This window comes from Mobula birostris, chromosome 9 (assembly GCF_030028105.1).
Source record: "Mobula birostris isolate sMobBir1 chromosome 9, sMobBir1.hap1, whole genome shotgun sequence".
Lineage (NCBI taxonomy): Eukaryota > Metazoa > Chordata > Chondrichthyes > Myliobatiformes > Myliobatidae > Mobula > Mobula birostris.
The window spans coordinates 30,156,754-30,180,738 of record NC_092378.1 but is presented as its reverse complement, the minus strand read 5'-3'; the positions used below and the strand labels follow the sequence as shown (position 1 = coordinate 30,180,738).

The 23,985-nt window shown below is 43.8% G+C and overlaps 1 protein-coding gene across 4 annotated transcripts in view; it reads left to right on the top strand.

Annotated features, from left to right (window-relative positions):
* The first annotated feature begins 3,335 nt into the window (after positions 1–3,335).
* The window catches only part of b4galnt3b (beta-1,4-N-acetyl-galactosaminyl transferase 3b), a 163,378-nt gene continuing 142,728 nt past the window's right edge, over positions 3,336–23,985 (top strand). For 2 of the 4 annotated variants that reach the window (XR_011887135.1, XM_072267698.1), the window contains exon 1: positions 3,340–3,686. Coding sequence is in view for 3 of the 4 variants with exons in the window: in XM_072267698.1 (XP_072123799.1) it covers positions 3,530–3,686 (157 nt within the window). In the remaining variant the exon portion in view is untranslated. Of the gene's footprint in view, positions 3,687–23,985 lie in introns of all 4 variants that reach the window. The other 2 variants (XM_072267700.1, XM_072267699.1) reach the window with 2 other exon arrangements.

The following is a 23,985-nucleotide window of genomic DNA, read 5'->3' as shown; positions in this document are numbered from 1 at the left end:
CCAGTAGCACTTATGATTATGAGGACACACAGTCCCCTTACATCAACAGTGATGAAGTGCTTTGAGGGGTTAGTGATGAAACAAATCAATTCCTGCCTGAGAAGTGACTTGGATCTGCTCCAATTTACTTACAAGCACTACAGGTCAATAGCAGATGCCATGTCGTTGGCTCTTCACTCAACTCTGGACAGCAAAGATGCATCGATTGTGATGCTTTTGTTGACTACAGTTCAATATTTAATAGCATCATCCCATCGAACTAATCATAAGCTTCAAGACCTTGGCCTCAATGCCTCCTTTTGCAATTGGATCCTTGATTTTCTCACTTGCAGACCCCAGCCAGTTCTGATTGGCAACATCTCCTCCACAATCTCCATCAGCACAGGTGCATGACAATATTGTGTGCTTAGCCCCCTGCTCTATTTGCTTTACACCTATGACTGTGTGGCTAAGCACAGTTTCAATGCCATAATCAAGTTTGCGGATCATACCACTGTTGGAGGCTGAGTCAAATGTGGCGATGAATCAGCATGTAGCAGGGAGATTGAAAATCTGACTGGTGGTGCCATAACAACAACCTCTTACTCAATGTCAGCAAGACCAAGGAGCTGATTATTGACTTCAGGAGGAGGAAACCAGAGGTCCATGAGCCAGTCTTCATTGGAGGATCAGAGGTGGAGATGGTCAGCGACTTTACATTTCTTGGTGTTATTATTTCAGAGGTCTTGTTCTGGGCCAAGCACGTAATTGCAATTGTGAAGAAAGCATGGCAGTGCCTCTACTTCCTTAGGAGTTTGTGAAGATTTGGCCTGACATCTAAAACATTGACAAACTTCTATTGATGTGTAGTGGAGGGTATATTGATCTGGCTGCATCATAGCTTAGAATAGACAAAAGGTTTCCACTACAAAAAGAAAATTCACCAAGATGTGCATGTGTCAGACATGACTATAAGCAGCACTGGGGCCCCATAGGAACGATATTGGCTCCCTTCCTGTTTTCCCTGTATACCTCAGACTTTAGGTACAACACTGAGTCATGTCATCTGCAGAAATTCTCTGATAGCTCAGCAATAGATGGGTGTATAAAGAGAGGATGGGAGGATGAATACAGGGCCCTGGTGGAGGACTTTGTCAAATAGTGCAAGCTGAATCATCTGCAGCTCAACATTAGTGAGACAAAAGAGATGGTGATGCACTTTAGGAAGACTAAGCCTGCATCGCTCCCTGTTACTATCGGTGGTGGGGATGTAGATGTAATGAGTACCTGCAAGTACCTGGATGACAAACTTGAGTGGAGCACCAACACAGAGGCTGTGTACAAGAAGGGCCAGAGTCACCTCTACTGTCTGAGGAGATTGAGGTCATTTAGAGTATGCAGGCCTCTCCTTCACATGTTCTACCAGTCTGCGGTTGCCAGTACAACTTTCTATGCAGTAGTGTGTTGGGGCAATGGCATCAATTCGGGTGATGCCAACAAACTCAATAAACTGATCAGAAAGGCTGGCTCTATTATAGGTGTCAAACTGGACACACTGGAGGCTGAGGTAGAACAAAGGACCCTATGGAAAATCCTGGCAAATCTGGACAATGTTTCTCACCCTCTGTATGCCACTGTGCCTTAATGGAGGAGCACTTTTAGTAATAGACTAAGACAACTACACTGCTCCAAAATGTGCTATATGAGGTCATTTTTACCCTCGGCCATTAGGGTCTATAATGAGCCAACCTACAGCCGGGGAAGTGATAACCCCTCCTGTTAAGACTGTTTGAAGTAACTTATTTTTATTCTTTCTTACTTCTCTGCTAATATTTATATATCTATGCACTTGTAATGCTACTGTGACACTGTAATTTCCTTTCCAATCAATAAAGTATATATCTACCTATGAACTCTCCAGCCGAAGTGTAAAAGGTTACTTGGGTGCCCTTGTTTCACATCTTGCAGCAGCACAATGTGTACTTCTGGTTTTTAAACACTGGAGAGAAGACAAATCCCAAGGATCAGAATACACAGACAAAATGTGGCCTTTATTGTCTATGGAACTCATAAAATGATATTTAAGTGCATTAAAGATATTCAAAAGATTAATTTAGAATATTGCAGGAGCAGGAATAAGTGAGAAAGATTCAAATGAATAAAAAGACACTTTCAGATTAGGAAGAAGCTATTTTTCAGACATGGGGAAGAGGGATGAATAGAATTGAATTGATAGTGGTGAAACAGAAGGCAACAGAAAATTAGAAAAATTCTAGCTCAGACGTGTTGAGAGGGAAGAGTGGGAAGTGAGGATAAATAATTACTAGAGGACAATTACAGCAGTCTGGGAGAGAACAGACAGTTTAAAACTCACTTCTGAACACCAATTTATTTCAATCTTTCACCATCGAAATAAATACTTTTCTATTTTTGTGCAATGGAAGTGCACAACTTCACACTGTATTCCAGTGGTCAAACCACATCCACTCTGCATTTTGGCATGGTCAATAGTAAGCCTCGTCTGTAGCACTGACACAAAAATGACAGCCAGATGCAAGAACATTACACAAACCAAAGAGGGGGCTATTTACTTAGTCACCAAAATGGCATGATGGATAAAGCAGACCTATGCTCTCTGAACAAATTTTTAAAAAATTAAAGTTATTAACACGAGAAGGTCTGCAGATGCTGGAAATCCAAAGCCACACACATCCACACACAAAGCTGGAGGAACTCAGCAGGTCATGCAGCATCTATGGAAATGAATAAACAGTCGACGTTTCGTGCCACGCTTCTTCAGGAGTAACATTATTACTCAGGCTGAACGTTAAAAGCATTACCAATAACTGTACTTTAAAAATATCCCAAAGTAAAGTTTCGCCCGCTGCAGCTGAAAAATTATGTCAACATTCTGAATAATTTAACAAGGATAGCAAGTAGAAATAGGTGATCATAAATCAATAATTATCCAGAAGTTTACAGTAACTTAATGCACTTTGATTGCTGAGTAACAAAGGCTGCTAAATCGACAAAACAAAACTTGGATACCATGATGCCACAGACAACTTTAAGGAACAGACTGAGCAGTTGTGATTTTAGTGCATCAGAAATAATTGTCTTAGCCCTGATTGAATGGTTACCTTGCAGAAAGGTTAAGGGGAAAGGGTTTTATTTTTTCTCTCTCTCGTTCCCCACCTCCTGGTAGCACTGAGTATGTCAGCATAAGCCACGGTGTTGGAGAGCTTTGCGAACACCTTATCGGAAGATCCTCCCCGTAATTTTTCCCCCCCTCTCCATTAAAAGGGAAACATTGCCCCGGAGTGAATGCAAAAGCGACGAAGAAGCAGCCGGCGAAACCGGGATGTAGCGAGTTGTACGTCGAATGGGTGTGTTCCCTCCCTCCGCCCGCCCAGGCTTGGTCGAGGACGCTCACTTTGTTAAATGAGTTAGAAGCCGCGCGGGAGCCCGCGTTGAACGTCGCAGCCCGAGCCGCCGGCAGGGACATAGCATTACACGAGAACAGATATTGCTTTCTACGCATTTTGTACCCATGAGGATAATGCTCCTCTTCCCCGTTAAGAAGATTCGGAAACACTTTAAGGTGCTGGTGTTTGTGGTGATTCTCGGGCTGGGAGTTTGGGCTGCTTACCTGGAGTTCGTAGCTTCGAGCGAGTGGAGGAGGAGCGGCGCCTCCAGTCCTTATCGCGGTAAGGAAGCAAAATAAACCGAGCATCGGCCTTAACTGTGGCCCAGAAATGCGTGGTGTTTAAAAAAAAGCCAGTTATGTCTGACTGGAAAAAAATCTTTACCGTCGACAATTCGATGTGGAAAATGGCGTTTGCATGTAGTCTCTCACTTGTTATTACTGTATTTGCAAGTGTTCGGTTATACTCTAGGTAAAATGGGTTCCACTCGGTTAGGTTCGGAGTCGGTTGTAAATCACAGTTTGAGTGTCCATGCTTGTGCCGGCCCCACACAATGGGACAATGCTGGCGCTGCGTTTACCCGGTGCGTGCGGAGTTGGAACGCGGCTCCGGCCGAAGCCTGCGCACCATTCTTAGCGGCTCGCTTGGTCTTGGCTCAACATTTCCAGTCAGATATATCTCCTCAGAGGACGAACTCTGCAGAAACAAAACGCGCCTGGCAGGCAAATGTGTGTTATTTGTGGAGGCTCACTACTTCGTTTGCTTTGGAAGAGAAAGCATTTCAATTAATTCAACTTAGTTTCTCGAGTTCTCTTGGAAATACAACTTTTCTTTTGTAAAACAGAAATTTCGATGATGGATTACCCGCTATCTTTCGCGGAAAGTTGATCCATACAGAAAGATCTTCCGGCAGCCTCTATTTGGAGTGGTTAAAAAGTTGCGATGCAAATAGTTTTGAGTTGCGTTGCACTGGGCACTTTTAACGCAAATGTCCTGTGCCCGAAGATTCAGACGAAACTGTGCAACTTGCTTAACCTTTTCTGATTTTTGAGCTACCAGACAGTAGTTGTAGTTTAAATAACTATGAGAAGACGCAGCTGACGTCTATGATTTGAATTCTGATCCATCCAACTGCCCTGTCCCTGACAACTGTCATACTGAACGGAATAGTTTACTAACTCATTGCCATATTTGACAACAGAGATGATCTTTGGGCAATATATTCCCATTATGTCTGGGTTACCTCTACCCTTAGCTCATCATTTGAAGAAGCCCTCGTGCGTTTGTAACCTTGCAACATATTTATTTGTGGGTATCTCATTGAACCCTATTGAACATAGAAAGGCAGAGATGCAGTGGAAGTGAAGAGGTTGTTACCTATAGTGGGAGAGTCTAGGACCAAAGGTCATAGCCTCAGACTGGAAGGACGTCCTTATAGAACAGAGCGAAGGAGAAATTTGTTTAGCCAGGGGAAAATTAACCTGTTGAATTCTTTGTCACAGAGGGTTGTTGATCCCGGGGGAAATTGGTTTTCATTACAGTTGCACCATAAATAATAAATAGTAATAGAACCATAAATAGTTAAGTAGTAATATGTAACTTATGCCAGGAAATAAGTCCAGGACCAGCCTATTGGCTCAAGATGTCTGACCCTCCAAGGGAAGAGTTGTAAAATTTCATAGCCACAGGCAGGAATGACTTCCTATGACGCTCTGTGTTGCATCTCGGTGGAATGAGTCTCTGGCTGAATGTACTCCTGTGCCCACCCAGTACATTATGTAGTGGATGGGAGACATTGACCAAGATGGCATGCAACTTGGACAGCATCCTCTTTTCAGACACCACTGTCAGAGAGTCCAGTTCCATCCCCACAACATCACTGGCCTTATGAATGAGTTTGTTGATTCTGATGGTGTCTGCTACCCTCAGCCTGCTGCCCCAGCACACAACAGCAAACATGATCGCACTGGCTGCCACATGAGTATATTTAAAACAGAGGTTGATTAAGGGTCCGGGGATGTCTCTGACGGGTGCACGATATCCTGGTACGAGAGGGAAAGCAACCAGAAGTCGTGATACATGTTGGGACCAACGACATAGGCAGGAAGAGGGATGAGGTCCTGAAGTGTGAGTTTCTGGAATTAGGCAGAAGGCTGAAGAACAGGACCTCAAGGGTGACGTTCTCAGGATCACTGCCAGTGCTACGTGACAGTGATGGTAAGAATTGGAGGAGATGGCAGTTGAATGTGTGGCTGAGGAGTTGGTGCAGGGAGCAGGGTTTTAGATTTTTGGATCATTGGGATCTCTTCTGGCGAAGATGGGACCTGTACAGCTTGGATGGGTTGCACTTGAATTTGAGGGGGAGCAATATCCTTGCAGGTAGGTTTGCTAGCATGGTTCAGGAGGGTTTAAATTAATTTGTGAGGGGGATGGGACCCAGAGCGATAGAGCAGTGAAAGAAGTGCATGGAGTAAAGCCAGATCTAACATACAGAGAGGCTTTGAGGAAAGAGAAGCAGAATAAACGGTGTAAAGACAGTAAGGTAGAAGGGCTGAAATGTGTGTACCTCAATACAAGAAGCATCAGGAACAAAGGTGATGAACTGAGAGCTTGGATACATACATGGAATTATGATGTAGTGGCCATTACAGAGACTTGGCTGGCACCAGGGCAGGAATGGATTCTCAATATTCCTGGATTTCAGTGCTTTAAAAGGGATAGAGAGGGCGGAAAAAGGGGAGGAGGGGTAGCATTACTGGTCAGGGATACTATTACAGCTACAGAAAGGGTGGGTAATGTAGCAGGATCCTCTTTTGAGTCAATATGGGTGGAAGTCAGGAACAGGAAGGGAGCAGTTACTCTACTGGGGGTATTCTATAGGCCCCCTGGTAGCAGCAGAGATACAGAGGAGCAGATTGGGAGGCAGATTTTGGAAAGGTGCAAAAATAACAGGGTTCTTATCATGGGTGACTTTAACTTCCCTAATATTGATTGGCACCTGATTAGTTCCAAGGGTTTAGATGGGGCAGAATTTGTTAAGTGTGTCCAGGGTGGATTCCTGTCACAGTATGTGGATAGGCCGACCAGGGGGAATGCCATACTAGATCTAGTACTAGGTAATGAACCGAGTCAGGTCACAGATCTCTCAGTGGGTGAGCACCTGGGGGACAGTGACCACCGCTCCCTGGCCTTTATAATTATCATGGAAAAGGATAGAATCAAAGAGGACAGGAAAATTTTTAATTGGAGAAAGGCAAATTATGAGGCTATAAGGCTAGAACTTGTGGGTGTGAATTGGGATGATGTTTTTGCAGGGAAATGTACTATGGACATGTGGTCGATGTTTAGAGATCTCTTGCGGGATGTAAGGGATAAATTTGTCCCGGTGAGGAAGATAAAGAATGGTAGGGTGAAGGAACCATGGGTGACAAGTGAGGTGGAAAATCTAGTCAGGTGGAAGAAGGCAGCATACATGAGGTTTAGGAAGCAAGGATCAGATGGGTCTATTGAGGAATATAGGGAAGCAAGAAAGGAGCTTAAGAAGGGGCTGAGAAGATCAAGAAGGGGGCATGAGAAGGCCTTGGCGAGTAGGGTAAAGGGAAAACCCCAAGGCATTCTTCAATTATGTGAAGAAAAAAAGGATGACGGGAGTGAAGGTAGGACGGATTAGAGATAAAGGTGGGAAGATGTGCCTGGAGGCTGTGGAAGTGAGCGAGGTCCTCAATGAATACTTCTCTTTGGTATTCACCAATGAGAGGGAACTTAATGATGGTGAGGACAATATGAGTGAGGTTGATGTTCTGGAGCATGCTGATATTAAGGGAGGGGAGGTGTTGGAGTTGTTAAAATACATTAGGACAGATAAGTCCCCGGGGCCTGACGGAATATTCCCCATGCTGCTCCACGAGGTGAGAGAAGAGATTGCTGAGCCTCTGGCTAGGATCTTTATGTCCTCGTTGTCCACGGGAATGGTACTGGAGGATTGAAGGGAGGCGAATGTTGTTCCCTTGTTCAAAAAAGGTAGTAGGGATAGTCCAGGTAATTATAGACCAGTGAGCCTTACGTCTGTGGTGGGAAAGCTGTTGGAAAAGATTCTTAGAGATAGGATCTATAGGCATTTAGAGAATCATGGTCTGATCAGGGACAGTCAGCATGGCTTTGTGAAGGGCAGATCGTGTCTAACAAGCCTGATAGAGTTCTTTGAGGAGGTGACCAGGCATATAGATGAGGGTAGTGCAGTGGATGTGATCTATATGGATTTTAGTAAGGCATTTGACAAGGTTCCACACGGCAGGCTTATTCAGAAAGTTAGAAGGCATGGGATCCAGGGAAGTTTGGCCAGGTGGATTCAGAATTGGCTTGCCTGCAGAAGGCAGAGGGTGGTGGTGGAGGGAGTACATTCAGATTGGAGGATTGTGACTAGTGGTGTCCCACAAGGATCTGTTCTGGGACCTCTACTTTTTGTGATTTTTATTAATGACCTGGATGTGAGGGTAGAAGGGTGGGTTGGCAAGTTTGCAGACGACACAAAGGTTGGTGGTGTTGTAGATAGTGTAGAGGATTGTCAAAGATTGCAGAGAGACATTGATAGGATGCAGAAGTGGGCTGAGAAGTGGCAGATGGAGTTCAACCCAGAGAAGTGTGAGGTGGTACACTTTGGAAGGACAAACTCCAAGGCAGAGTACAAAGTAAATGGCAGGATACTTGGTAGTGTGGAGGAGCAGAGGGATCTGGGGGTACATGTCCACAGATCCCTGAAAGTTGCCTCTCAGGTGGATAGGGTAGTTAAGAAAGCTTATGGGGTGCTAGCTTTCATAAGTCGAGGGATAGAGTTTAAGAGTTGCGATGTAATGATGCAGCTCTATAAAACTCTGGTTAGGCCACACTTGGAGTACTGTGTCCAGTTCACTGTGTCCAGTTCTGGTCACCTCACTATAGGAAGGATGTGGAAGCATTGGAAAGGGTACAGAGGAGATTTACCAGGATGCTGCCTGGTTTAGAAAGTATGCATTATGATCAGAGATTAAGGGAGCTAGGGCTTTACTCTTTGGAGAGAAGGAGGATGAGAGGAGACATGATAGAGGTGTACAAGATAATCAGAGGAATAGATAGAGTGGATAGCCAGCACCTCTTCCCCAGGGCACCACTGCTCAATACAAGAGGACATGGCTTTAAGGTAAGGGGTGGGAAGTTCAAGGGGGATATTAGAGGAAGATTTTTTAACTCAGAGTGTGGTTGGTGCGTGGAATGCACTGCCTGAGTCAGTGGTGGAGGCAGATACACTAGTGAAATTTAAGAGACTACTAGACAGGTATATGGAGGATTCTAGTGTGGGGGCTTATATAGGAGGCAGGGTTTGAGGGTCAGCACAATATTGTGGGCCGAAGAGCCTGTACCGTGCTGTACTATTCTATGTTCTTGATTAGTAATGGTATCAAAGGTTATGTGGAGAAAGTAGAACAGGTTCTGAGGGATAATAAATCAGCCACGATGGACTGGTGAAGCAGACACGATGAGGCTAAGTGGCCTAATTCTGCTCCTATGTCTTATGGTCTTATAACCACACTTTTTCCTCTTTGCCTCTCTAATGTCCTTGATGTCCTACAGAAGTCTCTTGCTGTCTCTTCACTTTATTAAGTTCTGTTCACCCACTAATGCTGTGATTTTATTTTTGGATTTGTATTGGCTCCCTATTAGGCAGTGTGTTGGTTTTAAAATTTTCAATCCTTTCACGTGCTTGATCCAACCTGACTCTTAATTTCTTATGACTCTGAAATAGCTAGACTTTTTCATTTTTATCTCTAGCTTATCCCCATTTAATCGCTCCATGTTTGTTCTTTGACCTTTCAGTTGGCAAAGTCCAAAGCTTTGGAGACAATAGATTACAGATGCTGGAATCAGGTGCAGACCACAAGTTGCTGAAGGAACTCAGTAGCTCAGGCAGCATTTATAGAGGAAAAAGGGCAGACAACATTTCTGGTTGAGATCTTTTATCTGGAATCCGTCTTTCTGCAGCCTGGATGAAGGGTCTCAACCCAAACTGCCAACTGTTCATTTTGCTCCTCAGAGGATGCCTGACCTGCTGAGATCCTCCATCATCTCTTGTATTGCTCTAATGTTGTTCAGTCCCGAAGCCACTACTCTGTCCTTTCTCTCCTTTGTGTCAGTCTTTACATGTTCCTTTCAACAAATATTTTGGCCTTCTGCTCCTAAATCATCTTGAGTGGCTGAAGTCAAATGTTGATTAATAACTCATCTTAGAATATTTTACTATGTAACAAATGCACAATGAATACTTGTGTTGGTCACAAGGAAATCAATTAATCTATCCTTTCAATAATACATTCATACTCTTAACACACTGAATATTGTTGTTTTGGTCAGATTTTTATTGTGCTCAGGCAATTGTTTCCTGTTCAAGGATATCTTGAAGTTGTTGCAGCTTTATAAAGCTCTAGTTAGACCACATCTGAAGTATTACATTCAGCTCTGGTCATTCCATTAGACTCATTAGGGTGTCGAGGCTTTGGAGAGAGGGCAGAAGAGGTTTACTACGATGCTGTGTGGATTAGAGGGGATATCCTATAAGGAGAAGTTGGATAAATTTGTGTTATTTTCTCCGAAGCTGTAGAGGTTGAGGGGACATTTGATAAAAGTTTATAAAGTTATGCCAGGCATTGATACTATAAACGGCCCTTATCTTTTTCCCAGAGTTGAAATGTCTAATACTAGATGGAATGCATTTAAGGTGAGTGGGGGTAAGTACAAAGGAGATGCATAGGGCAATTTTTTTTTTTACACAGAAAGTTGAACATGCCAGGAGTGGTGGAGGAGGAGGCAAATGTGGTGGAGGTGTTTAAATGGCTGTTACATGAATGTGCCAATAATTTTGGATATGAATATTGTACAGGCAGGAGGGATTAGTTGAGGTAGGTACTTAGTTAATTTGGTACAACATTGTTGGTTGAAGGGCTTCTTCCTGTGCTGTACGATTCAACATTCTACTCATTGAATGATGAGTGTAGATAATAAACAACTTTTCAGCATGTAAAATAGTAGACCAATTTTACAGCATTGATTTATAGTTATCTTCAGTTAGATGGGAAACTCTGGATCACCAATGAATTGTGAACTGCCCATTCAAACTGGCCAGCATTGAGTTGATTGTTAACTCAGGTCTTCTGTCTGGTTAACAGTTGCTGTAATGGGCTCTGTGAAGTGTGGCTCATGCTCTTGAGTACAATGTCCAGTGAGATAACATGACGATATCTATGTGGTTACGAGGAATTCTGCAGATGCTGGAAATTCAAGCAATACACATCAAAGTTGTTGGTGAATGCAGCAGGCCAGGCAGCATCTCTAGGAAGCGGTACAGTCGACGTTTCGGGCCAAGACCCTTCGTCAGGACTATGTTGTGGTAGCTCCAAGAATCAAAAGGCTCTGCAGTGCCTCCAGTCCTGATTCCATCCCTGCTGAACCGGACCTCGATCCCAGACGGCTCCAACAGCAGGTGATGTCACCTCCAGTCCGAGAGTTCTCGTGGTGCCACTGGGTCCTAATGCTCCAACACTCCCTACCCACTGCCATTTCTCGCACTTCCCCCTATCCCTTGTAACCCCTTCAGTCCTCTGAGCCACCCTCTTCCTGTGATCTCACTTTGCCTGACCTCTTTAACCTTCCACCCTCCTCTGATTGCTCCAGCCTGCCCCCCACTCCTGATCCCAGCTTCAACCTCTGCCATGTCTTCAACTTTCTATGCCCTCCAACCTTGCCCTCTCTGAGGCAGTATGTTCTATTTCAGCAGGGCACTCACCTCCGAACCGTACACCAACATCTCAAGAAGTTCTGTGCCCGCTAGGATACTGAGCTCTTTTTCCATTCCCTCCATCTCTGGGCCTATTTTCTTTGGCAAGATGTCCTCATTCCCCACCAATGACTCCTTCTTCTGCCTTAAAAGAAGGTCTTCAGCCTGTTCTGAATCTTGTAATCTCTTATTACTGATGGGACATTAACCGTCTTGACTTTACCACTTCCCTCACCCATTCCAACGTCAACTCTTCTGAATGTACTTGCCCTGCACTCTCTCCATACTCATCCATACTTTGGCATCAAACCTGCAGAGAAAGGATGTTCTGTTGAGTTCTGGTGGACATTGTCTCCCACACTGTTACCTGCTTCATTCCCTCCGGATATTTCCCCTCCGCGTTCTCAAGCCTAACTGCCCTAGTAGGTCTGCTCAAGCCCTACAGAACTTGTACTCTTATCTCAAATCCATTCTGTCCCCTTTGGTTTAGACCTACAGCCATGACACTTCACATGCTGTCCACCAGGTCAGCAACTTTTCATTTCCTTGGCCCTAACTACCTCATTGTCATTATTGACACCTATCCCCCATCAGGAAGGTCTCAAGGCTCTCCACTTCTTTCTTGACCACAAACCAAATCAGTTCTGGTCCTCCCTCTGGCAGAACTGGAATTCATCCGTCATAACCTTCTGCTTTTGTCTCGTCAGATCAAAGGTATAACCCTGGGCACTTGCATGGGCCGCAGCTAGACTGCCTTTTCACTGGCTACATTCCAAACCTACACTGGCAGCACTCCTCGACTCTTTCTCTTCTACAATGACGACTGCATTGGCGCTGCGTCGTGCACCCATGCAGAGTTTATCAGTTTTGTCATCTTTGGCACCAGCATCTGCTGTGTCTGCAAATTCACTTGATCTGTCTCTGATAACTCTCTCCCCTCTCTTGGTCTCTCTGACTCCATCTCTACACGGAAGACAGGTTTACCTTCTAACATCTTTTGTAAACCTGCTGTCTTCTATATTTACCTTGACAGCCTGTCAATTGCAAGGAAGCTATTCCCTTCTCAGTTGCTCAGTCTCTGCTGCATCCATTCTCAGGACAAATCTTACTATTCTATGACATCTAAAATACCTACTTTTCTTTTCCTGCAAACATAGCTTCCCCTCCACTGCTAACAGTGCAGCGCTCACCCCAACACCTTCCCTCCCCAAGATAACAAGGATAGACTTCCCCTTGTCCTCACCTATACCCCACGAGCCTTCACACCTAACATATCATTCTCCCCAACCTCTGCCATCTCCAATAGGATCCCACCACCAGGCACATGTTCCCCTTGGCTCTCCTCTCTGCTTTGCAGGGACTACTTTTTCTGTGACCTCCTTTTCCACTTGTCTTCCCCCACCAGTTCCCCTCCATGTACTTCTCATTGCAGCCATCTCAAATGCTACACCTGGCCATCCGCTTCCCCCTCATCACCATTCAGGCCCCTCAACAGTCCTTTGAGTTGTGGTAGCACTTCATACATGAATCTGTCAGTGGTACTTATTGCATCTGGTGCTCCTGGTGTGGCAGCTTCTACGTCAGTGAAACACAATGCAGATTGGGGGACTGTTTCATCAAGCAACAAAGCATCGACTTCTCTAACTTTTGGTAATTATTTCCCTCTGTATCCTGCTCCTCCCTGCGCCCTTTGTTTTCCTTATCCCTCTGGCTGCCTTACCCCTTTTACTTCTTGTCCTCACTCATACCTGCCCATCACCCACATGTTCCTTCTCTAGTTCCCACCTCCTTCCCTTTATTCCATGGCCCATTGACCTATCAGATTCCATCTTCTTCAGCCCTTTGCCTCTACCACCTGTTACTTCCCAGCTTCTCACATCATTCACACTTCTCCACCCTTCCTCATCTGCCTACCTTCCCCCTTGCACCTGAACTCGCCTGTCACCTGCTAGTTCATGCTCCTCTCTCTCCCCCCCACCCTTCCATTCTGTCTCTCTTTCTTTCCTGATGAAATGTCTTGCCTCAAAACGTTGACTGTTCATTTCCTTCTGTAGGTGCTGCCAGACTTGCTGAATTCCTCCAGCGTTTCTTGTGTTGTTCCAGATCTCTAGCATCTGCAGTCTTCCTTGTATCTCTAAAGATTATTTATTGCCAACTTTTAATGTTGCTCAAGTTGTACCCATGAGAAATTTTGTAAGTTTAGTAAGCATCTTCATTGCCATACTACTTTGTTTCAATATTCAGCGAATGAACAATTGCTTCTTCTAAGTACCTTTAAAAGAAGTGGTTTTATTGCTGCACTCCTTCCTCCTCAAGAGCCAAAAGTACTAAAATACAGTAAATACGTACTCAATCGATTTCTAGTTCAGCAACAAAGGGTAAATGACAAACACGAGAAAGCAACTCACACAAGATGCTGGAAGAACTCAGCAGGTGGGGCAACATCTATGGAAAAGAGTGAACAGTCAACGTTTCGGGCTGAGACCCTTCTTCGGAACATCATAGGATAAATAAAATTCAGGACGTCAAGGGTAAATGATCACCTTGTGTGTAGTTGGGGACAAGGATTAATTCCACAACCAGAAATTTTATGAAATTGTGTTGATTTATGCTAATTAATCAACCTTTTATTCTAGGATGAAAGTAAAGCTGAAATAATCTTGTACATTTGCTCAAGTTGTATACCTGGGGATTAATGAACGTTTGACATGCAGATTCAGAGCCAATGTAACCATAACCATATAACAATTACAGCACGGAAACAGGCCATCTCGGCCCTTCTAGTCCATGCTGAACTCTTACTCTCACCTAGTCCTACCGACCTGCACTCAGCCCATAACCCTCCATTCCTTTCCTGTCCTTATAGCTATCCAATTTAACTTTAAATGACAACATTGAACCTGCCTCAACCACTTCTGCTGGAAGCTCGTTCCGCACAGCTACCACTCTCTGAGTAAAGAAGTTCCCCCTCATGTTACCCCTAAACTTTTGCCCTTCAACTCTCAACCCATGTTCTCTTGTTTGAATCTCCCCCACTCTCAATGGAAAAAGCCTATCCACTTCAATTCTATCTATCCCCCTCATAATTTTAAATACCTCTATCAAGTCCCCCCTCAACCTTCTACGCTCCAAAGAATAAAGACCTAACTTGTTCAGCCTTTCTCTGTAACTTAGGAGATGAAACCCAGGTAACAGTCTAGTAAATCTTCTCTGTACTCTCTCAATTTTGTTGACATTTTTCCTATAATTCGGTGACCAGAACTGTACACAATGTACTGTGTGGTTTTTATATTTGAATAGTTCAGTGACATTCAGTAGTCTTTTACAATTCATGAACATGAGCTATTCAAAATTAATTTGCTTGTAACCTTAAACTGCACAGAGCTCTAGTTTTCTGTCATCAATTTTGGAGTGACCTTTGGCTTTTCAGTTGGTCTATTTATTTCAAGATACTGCATGGTATCAGGCCCTACTGGCTTAGTGGGCCCTTGCCACCCAATTAACTTACCAATTTATATGCCTTTGGAACATGGGAGCAAGCTGAAGGACCTGAAGGAAACCCATTGTGTCACAGGAAGAACATGCAATCTCCTTACAGACAGTAGCAGATTGAACCTAGGTTGCAGATGTTATAATAACATTACATAATCTGCTGTGTTATCATGCCACCCCTAATTCCCAAAGTCCTGATTTTTAAAATAGTGTTTTTTTTTCCAAATCTCTGATTGGTCTCATTTCTATAGTTCCATAGCCCTTCAACAGCTCAGTGTTCCATCAAACTTGACTTCTAGTGCGAACCCAGTACTTGTCATGCCATTAGCCAAGGTGCTTTCAGTTGTTCTGACACTGAGCGCCGGAGTTCCATTTAACTTCTCTCCCCCTCTTTTGGAGATCGTTCCTATTACCATTTGAGCAAAATATCATCTGCAAAGGCATTATATAAATTGTTAACTTTGTAGTTCATCCCATTGCTAGATTCCACATGGAGTTCAGCAGTGGAGCCCAGTTTTGGTGATGTTTCTTGGCATAACACTGGAGAATTTTCTATCGGATCCTGCACCAGGTTAGACTTGTTACAGTATCCAAAATTTGTTGATTTTTTTTTCTTGGGGTCTGTAGAGATTTGGATAAGGAGGCAAAACTAGATTACTTAGTTTAGAAATTGCTATGAGGTGTGTGTGAGAGAGTTGGGAGTGGGGGCGGTGTTGTGTGGAGAAGCAGTAGCAGAAAGATTTGGCTCATTGCAACATTTCAAGTTTGCACCTCCAATTTTAGGATATCGTCCTCTTGTTCGTGGTTTGATTTTGGTATTATTTTGCAATTTCCCTTCCTTACCCCCATCCCTAACCATTAGTGGAACATTTTATTTTCTATGCTTGGAATTTGTACATTTTCTTTGCACTTGTTTCTTCATTCTAAAGTCTCCTGTTTTTTCCAACATGTATGGAGATCCATCCTAAGTTTGCTCCTGTTAGTTTTGAAGGAAACAAAATAACTAACTGAAAACAAATGTAACTGCTGAAGTGTGAAACAATGTTTTGCATTTCCTGGTGCACTTCAAGTCGCTCTGTGTCCTGAGATAAAGTAGATTGAAGTCTGATTTCACTCCATATCCTGATCCAAGATAACTTTTCCCTCGGCATCTAGCATTCACAGCCAATATGAATGTGTTGCTAGTGCTGAATTGTGCACCTGATGTTCTTAATCCTGCACTTTTTTGTAAACAATTGTGGTTGAGGTAATTAGATCTGTTCCTGGCATTGGACCTTGTGCCTGTGGATCAAGATCAGAAGCATGAATAGGTATTCTACAGGGGATTTGGGGTGGTGGTATAGCACAACAGTGACTACTCCTGTGCTTGCCAACAGTTTTCTCAAGGCCGCTTTTCCTATGTCTAAAGGAATTCCAGTGTGAAGGAACAAACACTTGTAGAGAGGAAATATTTATTTTTGTCATTACCAGTGAGAAATCTGGTTCAAAGTAAGACACAAGTTCAAGAGTCTCTCTTTTTTTGTTTGAAAAATACAATGTTTGCTCTTGAGCGGCACAACTTCAACTCTGTAGTGAATCACTTGGCCAACCAGGGGGAGTTCATTTATAAGCAGAAAACTTTTGTATTGTGAAGTGTCTTGCCCTCATGAATTCATATGCAAAAAACCGCTGTATTGAATTTATTGGCGTTATTTTATTAGCTTTTGGATAAAGGCAATTTATTTGTGTGCTGATTTCCATCTGAAGCATTCCTATCATGTAGACTAATTACCATGACTATCATAAAACTGATGATGCAGCCTCTTCTAGACTTTGACTGAGGCCGGCAAATTTTCTGCACAAGTGGATATTATTCCTACTATTGCACCGCTACACTTTATGTTTTTAAAAATGCGGCATGATAAAGTGTAAAATTCTCCTGTGAGTTTGAAGTTTCCTTGAAATTAAGGTGAATATTTATTAAGAGATACAGTCCCTTTCAGCCCAACGAGCCCATGCCCCATAATTACAGCTGTGTGACCAATTAACCTGTAACCTGTACTACTTTGGAATTTGGGAGGAAACTGGAGCACCCAGGGGACACCTACACGGTCATGGGGAGAATGTACAAACACTGTACAGACAGTGGCAAAATCAATCTTGGGTCGCTGGCAGCTACAAGGAGTTTGTATGTTCTCCATGGTTCAGGCTTGATGGGCTGAATGGCTGGTTCAGACTCAGTGGGCTGAGTCTGCTCTTATGTCTTATGGTTGTTGTCCATCCCTATTTATCTGTGAGGGAGTGGTGGTCATAGAGCACAGCAGTGCGGAAACAGGTCCTTCAAACTGACCTGATATTTTTTGCCCAGTCCCATCTAAGCACACAGCCAGACCATAGCCTTCCGTGCCCCACTCATCCATCTACCAATCCAATTGTACCTGTTGGTGCAATTGAACCTTTCTGTTGTAAGCTCGTTCCATATTCACATCACCCTCTGGGTGAAGAGAAGTTCCCTTGCAAATTCTCCTTAAATACTAAACCTTTCACCCAAAACCTGTAACCTCTGTTTTTAGTCTCACACAACTTTAGGAGAGAAACCTGCATGTATTTGCCCTATCTATACCCCTCATAAATTTGTATACCCCTTTACTCATTCTCTCACAAACTTCTAACGTATTCAACCTTTCCCTCATCTCAGATCCCCAAGTCCTGGCAACATTCTTGTGTAGCCCCCGGTAAGCCTCAGGCTCGCTCAACTCACTTTCTTCCAGGGGAAGCGGCCTTCGGCCCCGCCAAACTAGGTAATCAAGTTTGTGTGGAGGCTGTGTGATGTACCCCACCCCGCCAAATAACAGACAATACACCATATGTGATTAAATGATTACACTTTATAGATCTTACTGGAACTATGTAATTAATAGAGATAAAATATAAAAGGAAAGTAAAAGGCGCCACGCTTATCAAAATTCAATCTCTTCGTGCATAAACAGTTGGAGCTCAATTAATGGAGTCCTCTTTCCACCATTCGATCCCCTCCGACCACCTTGACCCACCGCCTGGGACCAACCACGGTGGTTGACCAGACGCTCCACACGAGTCTGCCTTCGTCTCCTCTCCTCGCCGAAGACCCTGGGCCTCGGACTCCCGCTCGCGGTCCGGTCTGTCCCGTTGGCCAGCTTACAGCATTACGTCCACTCTCTCTGTCCCCATCACGCCTTCTCCCTCAACACCCACGAAAACAATAGCTTACAGACGCACAAGAAAGAATAACATCTATCCCAATTGGTTCGTTCTCTCTCTTATCAATAATATAACCAAACAAGCAGAGAGAGAGAGAACTCCTTACATTGCAGTTATTTCAGAAAAGCCATTTTAACCATAACATAACAAAAAAGCCTTCATAGTAACATAAAAGAAGAAACCCCTTACACTTGTAAATATTTTGAGAACCCTATCAAGTTTATTGATATCAATCCTGTAAATAAGTGATCCGAACTGCCCACAATGCTCCAAATTCAGCTTCATGAACCTCTTGTGCAACCTGAACATAACATCCCAACTCCTGTACTCCATTCTCTGATTTATGCAGGTTAATGTGCCGAAAGCTCTCTTTATGATCCTGTCTACCTGTGATGCCACTTTCAAGGAATTATGAATCTTTATTCCCAGATACAGCTCACTTTATTGCCCTACCATTCGCTTTGTAAATACTATGTTGCCAAAATGCAACACCTCATTTTGTCTGCATTAAGTTCTATCTGCTGTTTCTCAGCCCTTTTTTACCCCAGTTGTTGTAAATTCTTTTGCAAGCTTTGATATCCCTTCTCGCCGAGCGCTATGCCCCCAATTTTGGTGTCATCCACAAATTTGCTGATCCAATTTACCACGTTATCATCTAAATCTTTAATATAGATGACAAACAACAACAGGCCCAGCACTGGTCCCTGTGGTACACTACAAGTCTCAGACCTCCAGTCAGAGAGACAATAGTCTACTATCACTCTCCATCTTCTCCCGCTAAGACAATGTTCAATCCATTTTGCTACTTCATCCTGAATATGAAGTGATTAAGCCTTCTTCCCATGGACTTAAAAGTATAGAACATAGAATAGTACAGCACAGTACAGGCCCTTCGGCCCACAATGTTGTGCCGACCCTCAAATCCTGCATCCCATATAAGCCCCCACCTTAAATTCCTCCATATACCTGTCTAGTAGTCTCTTAAACTTCATTAGTGTATCTGCCTCCACCACTGACTCAGGCAGTGCATTCCATGCACCAACTACTCTCTGAGTAAAAAACCTTCCTCTAATATCCCCCTTGAACTTCCCAACCCTTACCTTAAAGCCATGTCCCTTTGTATTGAGCAGTGGTGCCCTGAGGAAGAGGCGCTGGCTATCCACTCTATCTATTCCTCTTATTATCTTGTACACCTCTATCATGTCTCCTCTCGTCCTCCTCCTCTCCAATGAGTAAAGCCCTAGCTCCCTTAGTCTCTGATCACAATGCATACTTCCTAAAGTACTCTCTAACATGCTGGTAGAGAGTGTTTTATTTGGGTTTTTAGCACTGCAAATAGTTACATTCCGACACGTCTCATTAGCGGGACAGAAGCATGGTCGCATTGTTTATTCCAGAGACCATCTGCTTGCGCTTATGCCTGCCGGTTTAGCGAGCAGAGCAGTGGACACCCCTGCTGAAATCTTGAGGAAAACACACAGAGGATGCAGAGGGGGATCACAAAGTCGAGGAAGGAGGACCGGGTCGAGACAACAGAGACTTATGGAGAAGAGGAGTTCGGTGGGTAATAAAATGGATGAGTTCATGGCGCTAGCCAGGTGTCAGAGAACATTTCGGGAGTGCAGTGTGATGTGTTTCACTGGAACGGGGCTGCACGAGGACATACCCGATCAAAACTTCTCCATGGACGGCTTCCAGACCATTCGGGCTGACCAGAAGTACACCGAGAGCAGTAAGCGTAAAGGAGTTGGGTGCTTACTGTTCTGGTTAACAACAGATGGTGCAATCTGGGTCATATTACGATCGAGGAACGTGTTTGTAGACCGGATATTGAACTTTTTACTGTTGGACTTCGGCCATATTCCACCGAGATACAACACTGGGTGGCACGGGAGGTTGTTACTGCCTGCGGCCATCGAACTTGCAGCTCCTCCCATGGAGGGTCAGACACCCTGAGCCAATGGACTGGTCCTGGACTTATTTTCCATCTGGCATAGTTTGCATTTTGTTGTTTGATTGTTTGTGGTTTTTGTATTGCTATATTTACGCTCCATTCTTGGTTGGTGCAGCTGTAACGAGACCCAATTTCCCTCGGGATCAATAAAGTATATCTATCTATCTAAACCAGGCAACATCCTGGTAAATCTCCTCTGTACCCTTTCCAATGCTTCCACATCCTTCCTATAGTGAGGCGACCAGAACTGGACACAGTGCTCCAGATGTGGCCTAACAAGAGTTTTATAGAGCTGCATCATTACATCGCGACTCTTAAACTCTATCCCTCGTCTTATGAAAGCTAACACCCCATAAGCTTTCTTAACTACCCTATCCACCTGTGAGGCAACTTTCAGGGATCTGTGGACATGTACCCCCAGATCCCTCTGCTCCTCCTCACTACCAAGTATCCTGCCATTTACTTTGTACTCTGCCTTGGAGTTTGCCCTTCCAAAGTGTACCACCTCACACTTCTCTGGGTTGAACTCCATCTGCCACTTCTCAGTCCACTTCTGCATCCTATCAATGTCTCTCTGCAATCTTTGACAATCCTCTACACTATCTACAACACCACCAACCTTTGTGTCGTCTGCAAACTTGCCAACCCACCCTTCTACCCCCACATCCAGGTCGTTAATAAAAATCACGAAAAGTAGAGGTCCCAGAACTGATCCTTGTGGGACACCACTAGTCATAATCCTCCAATCTGAATGTACTCCCTCCACCACCACCCTCTGCCTTCTGCAGGCAAGCCAATTCTGAATCCAGCTGGCCAAACTTCCCTGGATCCCATGCCTTCTGACTTTCTGAATAAGCCTGCCGTGTGGAATATATAGTATCCAGAAATACACAGAAGGCATCTCCTTTATATTACACGAACATATGTCAAATGGGTAATCGTATGGATCAGACAAGGTTTTTTTTAAACTAGATGTTTTAATCTCTTATGTCAGCATTTCTTATTTTAGCCTCTCAAACCATTTTCTAGTCTTCAGCTGTGGAACTCAATTGATTTTATCTAAAGATACACCAGAGAGATAAATTTCCTTTTTAAACCCTCATTCAAGTTTTTTAAAAAAGTTTTTGGTGTTCTTGGAACAGTTGATCAACAATCTGATTTTGCAGTTCAACTTCAAAACAAACACAGAAAAAGAGCACAGTCTCAGATTCGCAATCTTATAGAGATGAAGCAAGTTTAGGGAAAAAACATTTCCTGTTGTCACAGCACTGATGTTCATACTATCTTAGGCTAAGATATTAGTGTAGGTTCCATTTAAATAAATGACTGAATATAATTGGGCACGCATGTTTACCAGGACAAGCTTTTGAGTGTTTAGTAGAACCTATAGTTTATAAGTACCCAAATATGAAGATCTGAATAGTGTAATCTTCAGAAATCAGTAAGCTAAAGTTTGCAGCACAGTGTAGTCTAAGGGAAAGCAATGAATCATGGACTGAAAATTCTCTGCACAAAGCAGATGATGCTGTTAACTTTACGCTACAAAGATGCTGAACAGGGACAGACATTGCCATTGTCAGTCTAAGATCCAGGTTGCTTTGTCATAGAGACTAAAGCAAATACAGAAAGGAGATGAAAACTAAGAAACGCGTTTTTAATGCTGTCGCTGGAGAACTGTTGGCTTATGCTTCTAAATCAGGGGTCGCCAACCTTTTTTGCAACACAGACCGGTTTATTATTGAAAATATTCTTGCAGACCGGCCAACCGGGGGGTGGTGGGGGGTAGGGTTGCCAGCAGACAAGAGTAGCAGTCAAATATGTTTACCTCAAGAGAGACTACAATGACCATGCAGACTTGCGCCGGCACCAGTGCGCATGTGTGACCTGCGCATGCATGTACGTGCAGATTTTTTTCTACAAATCGTTTTTGGCGATTCTGTACGGGGGGGGGGCGGGGGGGGTTAATCACGACCGGAATATAGGTGGTAAGTGGCTAATACACTCAATTTCGTTTCTAAAAGGGTTTATCTAACGAATTTAATATTAAACACAGCGCATATTTTCCTCACATGAATATAGTGATAAGTCAATTATCAGGGGAGGACAGGGGAGCTTGAAGTAAGTGTTGAACGAACTTCCAATAGAAGTGGTAGAGGCAGGTTCGATATTATCATTTAAAGAAAAATTGGATAGATATATGGACAGGAAAGGAATGGAGGGTTACGGGCTGAGTGCAGGTCAGTGGGGCTAGGTGAGAGTAGCATTCGGCACGGACTAGAAGGGCAGAGGTGGCCTGTTTCCATGCTGTAATTGTTATATGGTTATATAAATCACTTATAAGTCAATAGCGTCATAACATTTTAAGTAACGTTTGGATATTAAACACACAACACATATTTTCCCCATATGAACATATAAAATCATTGCAACACACCAATATCGCTGAATCAGTGGGAGCCCTGGCCTTGCTTTCCTGCAACAAGACAGTCCTATTGAGAGGTGATGGGAGACAGCAATACTCGAACGGGGTTCCTTGTGTCCAGTCTATTCCGCAATTTAGTTTTCGTTGCAGAGATATGTTGGAAATAGAAGCAACGTTTTCAGTGCTTTCGTGGCTATCTCAGGATATTTAGCCTTGACTTTGATCCAGAATGCCGGCAGAGATGTTATGTCAAACATACTTTTCAGCCTGCCGTCATTTGCATGCTCGAGGAGTTGATCTTCTTCCCACACTGACATAGCTGACGCGCGGGTAATGACCTTGCGTGCATTCAAGCTCAATAGCGAGCGTGACAGGGAATGAGGAAAGGTGCAGCTGACTCCCATTGCCAAATCATATCGTTTCCTTGCGGCCCGGTAGCACATGCTTTGCGGCCCGGCACCAGTCCGCGCCCCGGTGGTTGGGGACCACTGCTCTAAATATTATTCCTCATCCTACCCCAAATTGTGACCTAGGATCTTAACCTCAAATCCAAGCACTGTTACAAAAATGTCATCAATTAGAATGCCATCTAACATTGTGAGATGCACCTAATCTGGAGTGCCCTGGTCTAACAAAGACCAGGAAAAAAGTGGAAGAGTAGCTAAACAATTTCATTGGGAGTTCATGGGAAATTTAGCAAATTAATTCTCCAATTCCTAAATCAGTGTCCAAGTATACAACTCATTATGCCACAAAGCATAACAAAACCAACATTAAGCATTTGATCCATGTTACTAACCTCTTCACAAGATGCAAGTCTATTGGCATAAAAGGAAAATCCTCTAAGTGGCTAAATTTTGCCTTGCACAGAGGAAGGTTGGTATGGATGTTAGAGGTCAATCATTTCAGACCCAGAATATCACAACAGAAGCCCCTAATACAGTGCCCTGGGGATATTTTCAGCTGTTTTATCACTGACTTTCCTTCTATTACGCTGGCTGAAAAGATTTTCAATTCCATTATCAACTCCTCAGCAAATGAGACAGCCCATGTCTGCATTGCCCAAGCCTTGGACAATGTCCCAAGCACGAACTTAGAAATGGCAAGGAACATTCCTACCACAAAGTGGCAGGCAATGAAAACTTCCGACAATGCAGTCCAGCCACCCACCCCTGACCCTCAATGGCATTACTACTGTCGACTCTCTCAGAATCATAAATTATAACATAAACATTGGACAATAACAAGCTCTGAGTCTTCTCTAGTGACTGATTTCCACTGGACACCCAAAATCCTTTCCATAATATAAATGGCACAAGTCGAAATACAACCGTTTGCCTGGATGGCTGCCTAAAATCTTCATGAGATTCAACACAGCCTGCTTGATAGGCTCCCCATCAACCACTCTAAACATTTCTTCTCTCTGCCACCAGTCCACAACAACTGCAGCTAGTATAAATGACAAAATGCAATGCAGTTACTCACACAAGACCCTCCCAGACACAGAGTCATGAGAGAGTGTAGATACTGGAAATCTGGAGCATGACAAAATGCTGGAGAAACTCAGTGTGGCAGGCAGCATCTATGGAGGTATACAGACAGTTGAAAATTTGAGGTTGCCTCCTTCCAAACATGCAAGCTCCCCAACTAGGACTAAAAAGAGCAGCAGCTGATCTAGAACACCACCACT